Source organism: Malaclemys terrapin, chromosome 7 (assembly GCF_027887155.1).
Source record: "Malaclemys terrapin pileata isolate rMalTer1 chromosome 7, rMalTer1.hap1, whole genome shotgun sequence".
Taxonomy (NCBI): Eukaryota; Metazoa; Chordata; order Testudines; family Emydidae; genus Malaclemys; species Malaclemys terrapin.
In genome coordinates, this window is record NC_071511.1 from 122496193 (window position 1) to 122512557 (window position 16365).

A 16365-nucleotide genomic window follows, 5' to 3' on the forward strand; every position below is an offset into this window, starting at 1 on the left:
GAGTGTGCCATCAAACATCTAACACTGAACCAAGAGATGTTTACGGGAGGCTAAATAGCCTTGTGCCCCAGTTCTCCATCATCCTGGCCTCACCTGAGATGGGCCGTGTGTATCCAAGGCACTAGAGTGAAGTTAAGAATCAACTATCATATGCATTCTGTAGCATGAGCACCAGATAAATGTGTCAGGTTTCAGTGGTAGCTGTGTTAGTTTGTATCAGCAAAAAAAACCAAGGAGTCTTTGTGGGACCTTAGAGACTAACACATTTATTTGGTCATAAGCTTTCGTGGCCTAGAACCCACTTCATCAGATGTATGAAGTAAAAAATACAGGAGCAGGTATAAATACGTGAAAGGATGGGGGTGCTTTACCAAGTGTTAGGTCAGTCTAACAAGATAAATCAATTAACAGCAGGATACCAGGGGAGGAAAAATAACTTTTGAAGTGGTAAGAGAGAGGCCCATTACAGACAGTTGACAAGAAGGGGTGAGTAACATTAGGGAGAAATTAGTATTGGGGAAATTAAGTTTAGGTTTTGTAATGACCCAACCACTCCCAGTCTGTATTCAGGCCTACTCTGATGGTATCGAGTTTGCAAATTAATTCCAGTTCTGCAGCTTCATGTTGCAGTCTGGTTTTGAAGTTTTCTTGTTGAAGAATGCGTGTGTATTTTCCTTATGGTCGCACAGTCACCTCTCCATTTCAAGCAAAAGCCCGAGTGACTAGATACCCCTTATGCGATCTCCTGGAGATCACCTGACTCGTGCTGTGTCACAGGAGTGGCCTTATATCTCACATTTGAAATAAGGAAATTACGGCACTTCAAACCTGGCTGCCAACTGCTATCTCTGGATGCTTAAATTTGGCATTTAGGCATGAAAGTACCTGCTTAATGTGCCAGCATGCCCACTGACTTGTAGGTGGGGCCCACAATTGGAACGTTGGCTCTTTTCACATCAGCAGTCTCTAGACTGTAAATGGTTATTGGGCTACATGAAGCTGAGTATGTTTATGTTGTCTTGGTAACCATCCCTAGGGGAACAAGGTCTCATGGGAATGCAAGGAATGCGAGGACCGCCTGGACCCACTGGAGATGCAGGACAGCCAGGTAAAAGCAGAAAGGGAAAAATGACTATTGTTAGACAAGGCCATTGAGTTACACATCCCATCTGGAGGGATTGCCTGCTTGCCAACGCTACAGTTCTATGCTGGGACGTTGTGATGAAATGCGAAGATATGTGGATGTTGGACCCTTTGCAATCTGCAGATTACACACACATCTATGGAGGCTGATTTGCACAGCTGCCCATAATTATAAACAAAATTATTGTTTTTCCCCAAAGACATTTTTCCAAATCTCTTAGAATTTTTGCCTTTATTTTTCCAGGTCTCACAGGACCGCAGGGACCCCCAGGTAAGTCATTTAGCCATATTCTGACTTATCACCAGCATATTGTAGCACCTTGACTTTCCTATTAGCCTCACATTTGTGAGCCTGTTATCCTTACATGAGACCCAGGTGTAAGGACCACTAAAATAGCCGAGATATGAGACTGACAGCATATATTCGCACATGACCAAGTTTCGTTTATGGAGTTAGGGCAGCTCAGCTGACCAGATTTTTTAGGTTAACACAGATATTTTCTTACATGCTAGGAAAGCCCAGTTTGAAATGTGCTGTAGTAATGAGGAATGGGCCTTCACAAGAGACAGTTTTTCTTTAGTACAGTTTAAATCCACATTACTTCCTCACTAGTCTGGTAGCTGTCTCAGCCGCACAGCGTTCCGCATATGGAACCCTAGGCAAGACAAGGACACATCAGAAGGTTGGGGTGTCCTCTCCCAAATGCTAGGATCCACTTTCAGCCCAGTTTTGTAGTGACCAAGCCTTGATATCATTTGGTGACTGCCCAATGGTCTTTGTGAAATCTGTTCATTGTTTCAGTCTAATTCCGTGTCACCAGATGTCCCCATCACCAAAGCTACCACCATAGATGTCTCTAGCTAGCCCCACTGTTTGCATTTCCAGCCAAGGGGTGAATTATCATGGTATGGTAGAATTATCATGGCTGCACCTCTAGAACAGGGTTAAGTCACATTGGTGGGGTGCTAAGGGGAAGAACTTTGCATTTCCTTTCCCCATAATGTAGATGTCCTGTGAATAAATGAAGGATTTCAACCTCCAGGGCTGTCAGCCTAAAAATTTTCACCAGAACTAAACTAATTTACTTTCCTTTTTGTAAAACATTGGGAAAATGAGCTAATGCTAATCAGCTGGTGAGGAGATGATAAGAGCTAGAAAAGGCCAGGCAGTCTCGGTATGTCCCACCGAGTAAAGCAAAACCCTGTGAGCCAGGGAAAACTTTGGGCAGTGCTATGGGTAGGTGACTTGGAGAAGCACCTGGGCTGAGATGTCCTGAGTAAATAAACAACACCCATATGATAGAAAATATATTTCTGCTGGATGCTAGTTCAGGAACTCCTTGGAATCTTCACCCTCATCAGGTCAAAATAGGGATTCTAATATGGTGACTCACAGGTTTCTGAATCGAAGTGGGTGTTGAGATAGTTACTGAGGATGGGATTTTCACAAGCTATTTGGCAGCACCATGTCCCACTAGGCTTCTGAAAATCCCACCCTGAGTTACTAGGAAGGCATTCCAGGTCCTTGTGCATAATTGAACCATCCTGTCTGTTAGCCATCACTAGAAATCTGGGGATTTCCAGCGGCGATGTGACACTCCTCAGTGCACCATCTTGCAGTGGTATCAAGGGTCCTCTGATAAAGCAAAGAAGGTGCAATCAACAACTTTTTAAAAGCACCTGCTATAAATGTCGGAGAATAAATGGTTGGATCAAATGACTGGGTGGGGTTTTTTCTCACTAACCCACAGTTACAATTCTGGGAATTATCTGGAAAAAAAAATATTTACATTCACAATTTTGAATTGTTTCTTCGTACCAGGACTCCCAGGCAACGTGGGTCCACCAGGGGCTAAAGGTAAGTTGGGATTCAAATCAGGCTTTCATTTATTCTCTAGGTACTTTGCATTAGTGAGGATTTTCTTGTCTCCTGACCAGTGCCTGGATCAACAGTGGCACCTAGTGGTTTAAAAAAAGAAAAAAGAATAATGGAGTTCACAAAAGTCTCCTGAAGCCCGTAGAAACAGGGTGTTCTCCAGAGAAGTCATCAGCGTAGCTCTCCCTCTGAAATGTACATATTGGACCCAACTCTGCCCCCAGATACAGGATCACAAGCCCCAGTGACTTCAGTGCAAGCTGCACACTTGTATGTAGGATCAGAACTCGGCCCGTTATGCATTCTGACAAATGTAGCATTTGGACATTTGATTAAAGAATCTTTTGGGGTTAGCTGAGTTCTCTCTTCTCTGTCTCTTTCTTCCCCCATTATCTCCTATCCTTATAATTTCTCTAACAAAAGATTGAGGGGAATGAGAACAGAAGCCAATATGCCATCAGAAACTTTTCAAAAAGTTTTGTTGCTCTATTAATTGATCCCTCTTCTTTTGTCCCTCTCTATCCTAGGTGAACCTGGTGCGCCCGGCCGAGTTATAACTGCTGGTACGTATGATTTTGAACAGCCCCAGTTTTTGATGATTTTCTCCAATTTCTATTATCCCTTCTATTTTCATGGTTACCCTGTGCCTACAATGGATCGGGGTCTTTTTGTGTTTGCATCATTTAAATCGGTTGTGGCAATATAGACAATCAAACTGGTCAGAGCGTTCGTTACAAATTATATTTGTGGCAGATTTACTCCTCTTCTCTGTTCGCCAACTGCCTCATTTTTGTGTTGCAGAGGGTTCATCGACTATTTCTCTCCCTGGCCCTCCAGGGCCACCAGGAGCCATCGGACCACCAGGCCCACCTGGTGTCCCAGGTAAGGAAACCCTGCTCCTTCGTTACAGGTGCAGCCTGCATCGCTGTTCATTGTGTATTTACTGAGCACTGTGCTTGGGGTTGTATGAAACACAGAGAAAGACAAGGTCCCTGCCCTGCCAGGAACTTAACAATCTCAGGGTAAAATGCTGGTTCATCTTACAGGTGGGATAGGGGACACAAAGCAGAATTGGAAAATGCTGCTTCTGAGCAGTAGGTGGGGGCCCAGTGAACATCCATGGGGGTGCTTCATGGGCCTACAGGAGTATGGTCAGCCAGCTTGGGGACATGGCTAGGGTCCCCCCCGCTCTCCCAGTGCTGGGTGGGGTCCACACTCTTCCTTTCTGGAGCAGTGTTAAGGAGCATTCTGGAGTCCATGGTTTCCTATCCCTGCCAAGCTGTCCTGTCCTACAGGCCACATAGATCAGGGACTCTCTATTCATTAGCTTCCCCACCTTTCCTGCCCTCTGTGATCTCCACAGTAGTAAGGCCAGGGCTTGGGCCTCACTTAAACAGGCAGCACAATGGGCATGTGTAGTTGAAGGAGGGATTTTTAAAAAGGAAGACAGGTCGTTTGGAGCACAGGGAAGGGTGTGAAGATGGGAGTGGGAGACGGATACAAGAGGGACAGGTAGGAGGGAGGCTTTGGAAGAACAGGAGGAAGTGAGGTTGTGGCCTGGAACCTGCCATTACATTTTGATCTAATGCACACAGTCTAACAATGGGTCAAACCTGGGGTCTCAAATCCAAGCCCCTTTGCATTTCAAGAAAGGGGGGGGGGAAATACCCTGGATCTGACCCCCCACACACACATACCTCATAGTTTTGTTTTCAGATCCAGACACAGAAGGGGCTTATCTTCCAGGCCTGAATTGGGTAGAGTTGTCATCAAGACAGCAGAAATCTCGCAAGAACAGCTGACGAGATTTTTAGCAGTGCCTGCTCCAGACAGTAACACTAAAAGCCCCAGGCTCCATGCTAAGCCCCCAGCCTCAACCTCTTCTGAAGCGTCCTAATGCAGTCACCGCCCTCCAGTACAACGGAGTCACAGTGCAAAGCTCAGAGGTGCTGATTCCTCTCGCACCTGTCTACCTCTTACACTGGGGTAACTCCTTTGGCTTCAGTGCTGTTATTCTTAAACTTCAGCAAGGGAAGGGACAAGGCAGAGCAGATCAGGCCCATTGTCTTTGTATTATACCCCGTACCTGCCTGGTTATTTCACCAGTCTAAATGGAGCATGTGCTTTATTTGCCAGGTATTGAACTAAAAACCACCTCTCCAGAACGTCCTGTATCCACCGGCGTGCTGATTAATTCATGCCTGTATCCTGATTTAATTTACTTGCGTGGACAAATGTATTATTTGATGTTCTCAGCTCTTTTCAAAGGCCTATCGATTGTCCCCTGATACTGTTAAATACAGCCCTGGAAATCTAACGCAGTCGTTTTTTGTTTGTCCTTTGAAACCAGGTCCTGTTGGGCCAGCTGGTCTCCCCGGACTGCAAGGTACTGTACACTGCCTACGGGGGGGAGGGATAGCTCAGTGGTTTGAGCATTGGCCTGCTAAACCCAGGGTTGTGAGTTCAATCCTTGAGGGGGCCGCTTGGGAATCTGGGGCAAAATCAGTACTTGGTCCTGCTAGTGAAGGCAGGGGGCTGGACTCAATGACCTTTCAAGGTCCCTTCCAGTTCTAGGAGATGGGATATCTCCATTATTTTTTTTTTTTTTTTTTTTTACCTCTGAATGAACTGCATTCATTCATTTCTTTTCTTTTTCATAACATCTTTCAGTCCCCCTCCTTATTTCTCAGCTTCTTGCACAATCTCTTTCTCTTTTGTCTGCAGATCTTTTCATTTCGGCTCATTCGTCTGCGTTCATAGTTTTAATTAATCTTTGAAGAAATTCCCAATTTTCATGTCTCTCCCCCATAGAGGAGTGGGTGGGGAGTACCCAAATATCTTCTGTGTGAAAGCTACAGCCATAGATACATCTAGTATTATTTTATCCAGGCCTTAGCTCTAGTAGAGCACATTCCAATCAAAGCTGCCTTTCTGTTATATGGGCCCTCAAGGTATTTAGGTGCCTAACCCCCATTGGAACTGATTTCAGTGGGAGTTAAGTGCCTAAATATCTTTGAGGATCTGGACTATGGTCCTGATCTAGGGGTCCTGCTATGTAAAAAGGTGGGAGTTAGAGATGGACCCTGAACTGAGCTTGATAATAATGGCAGATTATGCAGGAATTTCCAGATTTGGATGAATGTCCATCAAGGATTGAATCTGTGTCACCCAGTTTATTGTAACAGAAAGCAACATCTGAAGCCATGTCAGAGGAGATCAGAAGCTGGTACATTAGCCTGCAGCCTTGCAGGCCCCCCAAAAGGTAGAGCTCGTCCTCTATTGGCTAAATAACCCACACTCTCTCTGTTCTTGATGCAGGTCCACGTGGCGAGAGAGGGCTCACAGGTGAAACCGTTATGGAAACCATCAAATCAGAAGTTGCAACTTCATTATCTCAAAGTAAGAAGAGATGCTGCTTCAGTTCTTTATTGGCAGCATGAAGAGTTATTGGGTGAGACCAGCCCAGGGGGAGGGTCCTTCAACTTGAGATACCTCTAGCTCAGTATGTTGTAGACGGAGTGGGCATGTGGTTTAGCTGAGGTATCTATACGATGACAATAATAGTATCTAGCACTTGTTACTGGTAGAGCTCAGAACACGTTACAAAGGAGGGCAGTATCATTAGCCCCATTTTACAGAACTGAGGCACAGGGCATTGACATTGTCTGCTCAATGGTCTAGCAGGCCAGAGCCAGGACTGAAACTCAGGTCTTTTTGAGTCTTACTGCACTGCTCTGGTCATTAGGCCACAAGACCATGCAGCTGCCCTGTGCTCACAACAAAACTAATGCTAAGCCCGCTGCAAAGAAGTAACCAGCGTAAAGTGACACGATAAATGGATGTGGAGGAGGCAGGGCCAGCTCCAGGTTTTTTGCTGCCCCAAGCAAAAAAAAAAAAACGAGTGCCGCTCCTTGAAAAGTGCTGCCCCAAGCACATGCTTGGAACGCTGGTGCCTAGAGCCGGCCCTGGGAGGAGGAAATGTTAATTTCAAGGCAGAAGTGACAGAAACAGAATTGAGTTAACAGCAGTATCCCCTGGGGAAAATCTATTTGTTTTATGTAATACACTGTGCATGTTGCAACCAATTATTATTACAATTATTTATTATAGCTTGGATTATTCTGAAAAGCTTTTGTAAATATGTCTGGGATGTTGATCAAGGATGGATTAAGACTAAAAGCGGTCCCAATCCACTCCCCATATACAAACACTACATTTGGAGTAATTCAGATCTGGAACAGAACTTTGTGACTGCTCCATAGCTCTATAATGGGCCAAACCCAAATCCTGGATCTGAACACCCCCGAACTTGGGATTCACATCTCAGCTTTGAGGCTGAAGTCTATCTCTCATTCAGACTATCCAGGGCCCAGATTCATCAAAAATTGGCCTTCTCCCCCACTCACCAAAAAATTCAGGCCCTCCTTTAAAAATTCTTCCTCCTCTTGAAAAGTCTCGTCATCCGAGCCCAGCATCTTTGGCCTCCCTGGTCTTTCTCACAAGTCCTCACTGTCCAGAGAGATTCCTTACTGTTTCCTACCTTGGTGGCCTTGTCCATCCCAACCTCACCTGCAGGGCTGGCTCTAGGCACCAGCAAAACAAGCTGGTGCTTGGGGCGGCACATTTTTAGGGGCGGCATGGCTGGTGCCAGAATGCTGCCCCTAAAAATGTGCCCCGGCCGCCCTACCTCACCTCCGCTGCTACCGCTCGTGCGCCACGGCGCGTGAAACAGCTGATTCGTGCACCGCTGCTCCCCCTCCATCCCAGGCTCTCAAACCTGGGAGGGAGGGGGAGATCCCGAGTGGCCGCGGCACGCGAAACAGCTGATTCGCGCACCACTTCTCCCCCTCCCTCCTAGGCTTGAGAGCCTGGGGGGAGGAGGCAGGGCTGGGGATTTGGGGAAGGGGCGGAGCTGAGACGGGGCCGGGGGTGGGGTAAGAAAAAACAGGGGGGGGGGGGACAAAATTGTTTCTGCTTGGGGCGGCAAAAATCCTAGAGCCGGCCCTGCTCACCTGCCCCAGTTCTTGCTGCCTGTTCTCATGGTCCCCAAGAGACTAGCAAGGGAGGCCCTACCCTGTCCTTTCAGAATCATAGGTATGTCCGGGTCCCCTTTGACCCATGAGGCCTTGTACCAAGGATCTTGCCTTAATCCACCCCTGACTCCAATAGCTTTCATGAGCAACATAGCAACAATATTTCCAGAGCAAAAATATTTCCTTTTTTTTCAGTTTCGTCAGATTTACTGGGACGAGCAGGCCTCCCCGGCCCTCCAGGACCCCCAGGTATGTATATTATAATAGAGTATTACATACGGTGCAGTATATAGGAGAGATCACAGGGGCCATAGGGGTGGAATAAAGCCTGCAGCATGCTTTCAACGTGTTCATTTTGCTATGCAAATATTCTTGAATGCGTCTGATTCTTTTCTTTTGTCAGGCACTTCCATCCAGGGACCACCTGGACCTCGCGGCCCAGCAGGTAAAACCTTGTTCCCCACCATACATGGATGGGGGGGGGTGGCTTACAGTCGATTTGTTACGTGCCCCCAGATGAGTAATTCTGAAACTCTGTGGGAGAAATCTTGGCCCCATGGAAGTGGATGGGAGTTTTGCCATTGACTTCCACGGGGCCAGGGCTTAACCCCGTGTGTTCATACAGATATACTTCACTAGAAGGGGAGTTTTACGATAACGGGAAAGGAACTGTCTAGCAAAATCCCCCCACACCCTGGACCTGCTGGTGGCCCTGACCTCTGGGGGAAGGATGGTGGGGAATCTTTGGCCAGGAAAGTCATGTCTGCACCCTGAAAGGCGAAAGGGTGCCAACTCTGCTTTGCAGCTGTAGCATCTTCAGTCCTCAACTGCCCAGCGGTCTAGCCTTGATGCAGCACTTAAAAACTAGCAGGTAGATGGTGATTGCTGCAGCCCCAGGAGCTGGGCAGCGTGGGCCCTGGTTCTTATGGAATAAAAACTCCTCTATATGTAAAGCTTCACTGGATGAGGAGTGAAAAGGCCATTTGAATGCACTGAGGCCCTCTGGGATTTTTCCTGCACCATCCTGTAAATGGAGTTTCACCCTAACTGTACCGTGCTAAAACAACAAGGAGTCTGGTGGCACCTTAAAGACTAATAGATTTATTTGGGCATAAGCTTTTGTGCTATGCATCTGAAGAAGTGAGGTTTTTACCCACGAAAGCTTATGCCCAAATAAATCTGTTAGTCTTTAAGGTGCCACCAGACTCCTTGTTGTTTTTGTAGATACAGACTAACACGGCTACCCCCTGATACTTGTATCGTGCTGTGATCCTCCAGTATTACACCAGGGCATGACTGACTAATGCAGGATAGGGGTGCAGTGAGAAATAAGGAACTGGCCCCAGGTTTGGCAATCCAGCGACGCTGCTATGCGGACTGCTGTATTCATTGGCCTTTACCCTCCTTTCTGAGTATTGTTCTATCTCCCTGGCTTAGGAGAAGGATTACCAGGCCCGCCAGGCCCACCAGGCCCACCAGGCTCCTTCGTGCCCAACTCAGGTAGGAACTTTCACTTGATTCTTGTGTTGGATCCTTCTGAAACCTCTCTGTCACTCTGCGGTTCAAATGAACCCCCAGCGATCCCTGGCTTCAGGAGGATGTAGACAGGGGACATGTCCTGCTCCTCCACTCCATGGCTGTGTCTGCTTGTGTACATTAAACAACCCTTTTCTCTTCATTACAGAAACATTCTTCGCAGGCCCACCAGGTCCACCAGGCCCACGAGGGCCAAAGGGAGACCAAGGTGAGTCCATTCTCTCAGCTCCTACTGCTCCGACTAATCATGAGGCTTCCCCAAGAGCTGGCTTTTCAAGTCACTGGTAAAGTGCCTCAGCGCCAAACCCTCATACTGATAAGCAATGCAGAAGATCTCTAGGGCAGAAACTGTCCTTTTGTTCTGTGTGTGTACAGTGCCTAGCACAATGGGGCTCTCGGCCCTGAGGGTGCTCCAAGGAGCTACCACAGAATAGAATAGAATAGAATAGAATAGAATAGAATATCAGGGTTGGAAGGGACCTCAGGAGGTATCTAGTTCAACCCCCTACTCAAAGGAGGACCAATCCCCAACTAAATCATCCTAGCCAGGGCTTTGTCAAGCCTAACCTTAAAAACCTCTAAGGAAGGAGATTCCACCATGTCCCTAGGTCACCCATTCCAGTGCTTCACCACCCTCCTAGTGAAAAAGTTTTTCCTAATATCCAACCTAAACCTCCCCCACTGCAACTTGAGACCATTACTCCTTGTTCTGTCATCTGCCACCACTGAGAACAGTCTAGATCCATCCTCTTTGGAACCCCGCTTCAGGTTGTTGAAAGCAGCTATCAAATCCCCCCCTCTTTCTTCTCTTCTGCAGACTAAATAAGCCCAGTTCCCTCAGCCTCTCCTCATAAGTCATGTGCTCCAGCCCCCTAATCATTTTTGTTGCCCTCCGCTGGACTCTTTCCAATTTTTCCACATCCTTCTTGTAGTGTGGGGCCCAAAACTGGACACAGTACTCCAGATGAGGCCTCACCAATGCCTAATAGAGGGAAATGATCACGTCCCTCGATCTGCTGGCAAGGCCCCTACTTATACAGCCCAAAATGCCATTAGCCTTCTTGGCAACAAGGACACACTGTCGACTCATATCCAGCTTCTCGTCCACTGTAACCCCTAGGTCCTTTTCTGCAGAACTGCTGCCTAGCCACTCGGTCCCTAGTCTGTAACAGTGAATGGGATTCTTCTGTCCTAAGTGCAGGACTCTGCACTTGTCCTTGTTGAGTACAAATAATAAATAGGATTCTCCCTTGGCTCTGCGGCAGCTAACTAGATTCCAGTTCAGGAGCCAGGCCAATGACAAGCCATGACGTTCTGATCTAGATTTCAAGTGCCCGTAAGATTCAGGGGTGTTCGGAGCCAGAGCTTCGGTTCTGCCATCAAAGGGACAAGATCCATTTGCAAAGCATGGCATCCGATGCGGCTTGGGTTTCCTTGTTCTTGTCCAGACCCATCTCTGTTCTGCCTTCGCCACAGAGCGATTCCATTCCTTCAGGACTTGTCACTGACATGGTCACAGGTGGCGCTCATCCTCCCCCATGGCTTTGCTTCCCTGCAGGGTCTCCTGGGTCTCAGATGTGCTTAGTCACGTGCATGGATGTGGGAGTGGTAAACATAAACCCGTGCTCTGTAGGAAGCTGGCTGTTGTAGACGGGGGGGGGCGGAAATTCCCTCCCTTGGCGGGGTTAAAATACCCCGTTCAGCCCTGATCATCAGATGCTGTGATCGTGTTCTGCGTACTCGATCAGGGCCTGTGGGTGTGAACAGTCTAACAACGCCTCTGTTTTCCTGTTCACAGGTTCACCGGGCCCACGCGGATTCACAGGTAAATAGGATTCCAGCGTACAGCACCGCTGTCAGGTGGGGGGATACTATAACAGCAGGAATGTGTGACTGGCCTCTCTCTGTGTGTTTCATCTAGGTGACCCAGGTCAGCCTGGCCTCCCAGGAATCCCTGCTTCAGGTCAGTCTGCGCACACGCCTTTCTTCTCTGCATTGCTCTGGAGCCAGGCGGTGAAATCCCGGCCCGGCTGAAGTCGATGGCAGAACTCCCATTGACTTCAGTGTGGCCAGGATCTCCTCCAAGGCTTTTCTGCCTGTGCACTTCTGACTCCTTTTCCTGGCATTCTGGTTGGGCAGGTGCTGGAGTCACCGTCCAGGGACCTCCCGGACCCGCAGGGCCTCGAGGACCCAAAGGAGACAAAGGTTTGTGAAAAAAAAACCCTTCTTGCTCCTCATGCCCTGAACCTGCAGCCCTTTCACACACAGGCCTCTCACTGAGACAGACTGCTCCTCCTGGACTGGTGCAGGGTGAAAGCATGGCCCTGCCGCCCTCTCTGGGTGCACCAAGGGAGCAGGACTGCACTGCCCTGAGCACAAGATCTGGCATTGCTGCTGGCCCTTACTCGCCTCGCTGCAGGGTTGGCCAAGGCTGCTTGTGCCCTGTCCCTTCACCCCAGTCTCCGTGATCATGCCTCCGGGTGTGGGATGACCCCATCTCAGATTGAATCAGTGCAGGGGCTGGAAGGGGACATGCAGCACATCAGCCATTATAAACTACCCAAGGGGTGAGTTAATCCCGTGCTGTCCGACCCAGGCTACCTGTGTCTCTCTCCCTTGTTTCCAGGTGATGCAGGCGTGCCAGGGGCTCCCGGAATCCCAGGAGGGTCTTCAACAGGTAAGGGGAGCCTGCTTGGGGATCAGACTCTATCTGTATAGCAGGAAATGCTGACATTAATGGGGGAGAATTTCAAAAGGATTTAGGAGCGCTGGTCCCACTGAAAGTCAATGGCACTTGTGCTCCTAAGCCCCTTCGGCACTCCTGAGCATCTGTCCCAAAATGGACAATTTCAGAACCGCACCTTTCCGTTTTCTGCATGGCAGGAACTGCCCAGTCCTTTGGGACGGCATTGCCTCGACTGCCTGACTCACTGAGATCCAAGCGTCTTATTCGGATCTCACTCAGACCAGTGTCACTCCCTTGACTCCTCATTCACACCAGTGTGAGCGGAGACTTGGGCCCAGTTCCTTTAGATGCCATGGGCCCCTTGTAGCTCCGTCGTGGAGGGGATGCGTTGGCAGAGTCCCACCAGGGATGAATTCGGCCCAGTATCTATTGCCAACGTTAAACCACAACACAGATTATTCCCCACCGTTCCCATCCTCCACCTTCTGACTAAACGACCAGTGGCCTAAATCAACCATAAATCCGATTCAAGGTTCCCACAGAAGGGTGCTGGCAGATTGCAAGAGGGAGCAAATTCCAGAGCTCGGAGCTCATCATAGGAAATGCTCTGCCCAGGATTTTCATGCTGGTGACAGACAGCAGGATCCTACCAGCTGATGGGGATGTTACAGGATGTGGGAGAGGTGGCTCAGAGAAGGGCATTTCGGGAGGGCTTGGAACGGACGCCTGGTCCAGTGATGAGGGCACGAGCCTAGAACTTGAGAGACTTGGGGTCCAGTTACTGCTCCACCACAGGCTTCTTGCATGACCTTGAACAAGTCGCTCTCCGTGCCTCAGTTTCCCCTCTGTACAATGGGGATCAGAGGCCTGCCCTGCCATACAGGGGTGCTGTGAGGAGAAATGCATTAAGGTCTGTGAGATGTTCAGATGGTGTGGTGATGAGCCAGAGAAATAGCTCAGATAGATTTAAGGTTTTACATATAACAACAGCCAATGCCCAGAGTTGCACTTGGAAGAGAACTGGGAGCCAATGCAAAGCCTGGAGCTCCAGTATTGTGTGCCTCTGTCAGCCTGATTAGGTGGTTTACTAGGGGTCCCTCCCAGCCCTGACCATACTAGCATGGCTCTTCCCACACCCAGGGGAAGGGATCAGTGCCTGCTCCGACCTTACCAGTCCTTGGTCTGTTCTCTTGATACTAAAAGCCATCGGCCTATTTTATTTCTTCAGGCGGATCTTCAAACTCAAGATACAGCCAGGGTCCACCAGGTCCTCCCGGCCCCCGCGGTCCCCCAGGTCCAGCTGGAGGCTCACTGCAGGAGATTCAGCAATACGTTGCGGAGTACTTGCAGAGTAAGTGCAACCAGGGATGTCGGGCTTTGACAAGGGCTGGTCACTCAGCTGCTCCTGGCAGTCCCACCACCCAAGATCCACGGGCCATGGCGGAGGTGAAATTATTCAGTGCCCCCATCTCCAGCATGGGCCGGCAGGGGAGGGGGAAGCTAACCAGGACCCAGATCCACCGAAGGTTTGAGTTCCCTCAGACCCACCCTCTCCCATCCTCCCTGGATGGCTTCCAGCCTTCCTCCACTCTTGAGCCCTTCATAATTCTCCCATGTGTGGCAGCCAACCCGGCATGGGCTGCAACCCAACCTGCTGCTGTGCAGTCTATACACCAGTGAGCACTAGCCCCTCTGATACGGGCCCCCCTACTGCAAGGACCCTGCCTAAACCCTCCCCGGCAGGCAGGTAGTGTTACACTGCCACGGGCCGAGGAGAGGGGAGTCCGGTGAGTGAAGCAGTGTTGTGTGATCATCCTCCGATGGTCCGTAATACGCAACCCGGGAGGATCCACATGACCAGGCTCCCTTCAGACCCTGCCATACAGTCTCTCCTCGTGTCACACCGTTCTCACGCTGCTGATTTGGCTGTCACCTTTTTTCCTCATTAGGTGACACCATCGGGCGTTATCTGATTGGACCTCAAGGCCCACCAGGACCCCCCGGGCCACCAGGAATCATCACCACCATTGACGGACAATCCTTGGACTACGCCGAGCTAGCCAGGCGTGTTATGAGCTCCATGAGGAGTAAGCCCCACGTTCCCGTTTACCTAAGCTCTATGCACCAAATCCTGTTCTCGTCACTGAGATCAGAATGTGACCTGCCGGTGAGCCCTGCGCTGGAGCGGCTCCTGGTGTCTATGGAGCAATGCTCCATCGTGATTATAAAATGTCCGACTCTGTAATCAGTCCAGTGGGGCGACACAAAGAATGGCGTGCGGCTCCACATGAGTGAAGGGGGCAAAATTGAGCCCCGTGTCCTGTCTCATTTTTACATGAGGTTTAGCCAGTTCTTACTGCCTTTTAGATAGTCTCCATTTGAACGCTAGACCCTCAACCTCCTAAACTCCTGGAGAGTCAGATGGGAATGTAATCTGCCATTGTCACTATGGGCAGCACGTATGTGACTGTATTGCCGTCTGCCTGCTGGGATCAGACTGTCTGCCATTGTCTTGTCCTTCAAAGACTAGGGATCTACAAAGAGACAGAAGCTCCTGCGCTTCTGGCTGTCTAGAGAGAATCCATTCTAGGTCAAGAGAGCGAGGGTTATGTTTTCCCACGTGGCAGGCCATTCGTTTCATTTCTGTTGTCCCATGGATGATACTTACCGGCTGACCACGCTGTGATCCAGCCCTGGATTCATCACCCTGCGCATGAGAGGAAAGTCTTTCCCACAGAGCCACTAAATTCCTTTTTAAGCTTGCACCCCCTGATCCAGTTTGAGTCCGTTTCTTTGTCACCGCCTGGCACACCAAACAATTTCCTTTCGAGCTGCCTCTCTTTATGTCGGTCTTCATCCTACGTGACATGAAACATTTCCATTCTCACAGGCTCCGGTTACAGTATTGAGATGTCAAGTTCTTCATCCTCCTCCTCAAGATTCCTGACTTACGAAGACATCCTGGCCATGCTGCAGAGTGAGTGTCCCGAGCAGTGAGGGCTGCAGATTCCATTGCTGCTCGGGACTGTCTGGGCTTGCTTAGGAACGTAGGAATTGGGTCAGACCAGTGGCCTGTCGCTGGCACCAGCACCAGCGGCATCAGAGGAAGAAACCCTGCAGCAGGCTGCGATGGCGAAACCTATCCCCAGGGAAATTTTCTTCTTAGCCCTTTTCTTCCTAACCTAAAATGAAGGGTTTCTATCCCTTGGTTTGGGATGATTTAACTCTGGATAGTCTTGGCTCCTGTTTGAGAGTAAAGAGCTGTAATCTCTATTATGAGAGCGCTCATCATGTAATCGCATCATGCCTCAGAGCAGAGGGGAATCCCAGGGCCGAGAGATGCAGGAGGTTTAAATCATGGTGACAGCTAGGGATTGCAGACAGCGCTACTCCTGGCTGAGCAACTGACTCCCTGCGGGGAAATCACTTGACTTCTCTGTGCTTGAGTCAAGCCAGCGGGAAAATCCAATTGAAAAGCAGGAGCGGGCGCTGCGTCTGAGCTGAGCTCGCCCTGCTAGGAACCGACGACAAAGGAAATACAATCAGAACTGGAACTAATTGTAAGAAGGATCTTGGGATGGGCGGATTCTGAAGAAATGGCTCAGCCTGTTAAATACAAGCAGAGCAGATCCCTGCAGCAGCTCAAAGAAAACAGAGCTGGTATGTCTTTCTCCTGGGGACAGGGCCGCCCAGAGGATTCAGGGGGCCTGGGGCAAAGTGGGGGAGCTGCAGCACTTGTACTCACCCAACGGCAGTCCGGGTCTTCGGCAGCATTTCGGCGGCGGGGGCCCTTCAGTCGCTCTGCATCTTCGGCAGCACTGAAGGGTCCCCCACCACTGAAATGCAGGCCGAAGACCCAGACCGCCGCCGGGCCAGGGCTCACGGGGCTTCTGCGGGGCCCAGGGCCTGAGGCAAATTGCCCCACTTGCCCCCCCCTCTGGGCGGCCCTGCCTGGGGATCCCCACCTCGAAGGAGGTTCAGACTCTGTGAGCTACTCACCTCCCGATACAATACCCAGGCACATGTGCATGGGGGGCTGGGATGTGTGGAAGCATCCTGCCGGCAGGTCTGAGCGTCCATCTTTCAGTGCA

At 49.7% G+C, this 16365-nt stretch overlaps 1 protein-coding gene across 1 annotated transcript in view; it reads left to right on the top strand.

The window, feature by feature from the left end:
• Positions 1-16365, top strand: part of COL17A1 (collagen type XVII alpha 1 chain) — a 65582-nt gene that overhangs the window by 39588 nt on the left and 9629 nt on the right. Inside the window, exons 31-48 of the mRNA XM_054035821.1 lie at positions 1037-1108; positions 1388-1414; positions 2966-3001; positions 3547-3582; positions 3821-3901; positions 5370-5405; positions 6338-6418; positions 8248-8301; positions 8456-8497; positions 9490-9552; positions 9737-9796; positions 11387-11413; positions 11510-11551; positions 11728-11793; positions 12215-12265; positions 13503-13625; positions 14224-14361; positions 15165-15251. Of these exons, the coding sequence (XP_053891796.1) occupies positions 1037-1108; positions 1388-1414; positions 2966-3001; positions 3547-3582; positions 3821-3901; positions 5370-5405; positions 6338-6418; positions 8248-8301; positions 8456-8497; positions 9490-9552; positions 9737-9796; positions 11387-11413; positions 11510-11551; positions 11728-11793; positions 12215-12265; positions 13503-13625; positions 14224-14361; positions 15165-15251 (1122 nt within the window). The remainder of the gene's footprint in view (positions 1-1036; positions 1109-1387; positions 1415-2965; positions 3002-3546; positions 3583-3820; positions 3902-5369; positions 5406-6337; positions 6419-8247; positions 8302-8455; positions 8498-9489; positions 9553-9736; positions 9797-11386; positions 11414-11509; positions 11552-11727; positions 11794-12214; positions 12266-13502; positions 13626-14223; positions 14362-15164; positions 15252-16365) is intronic.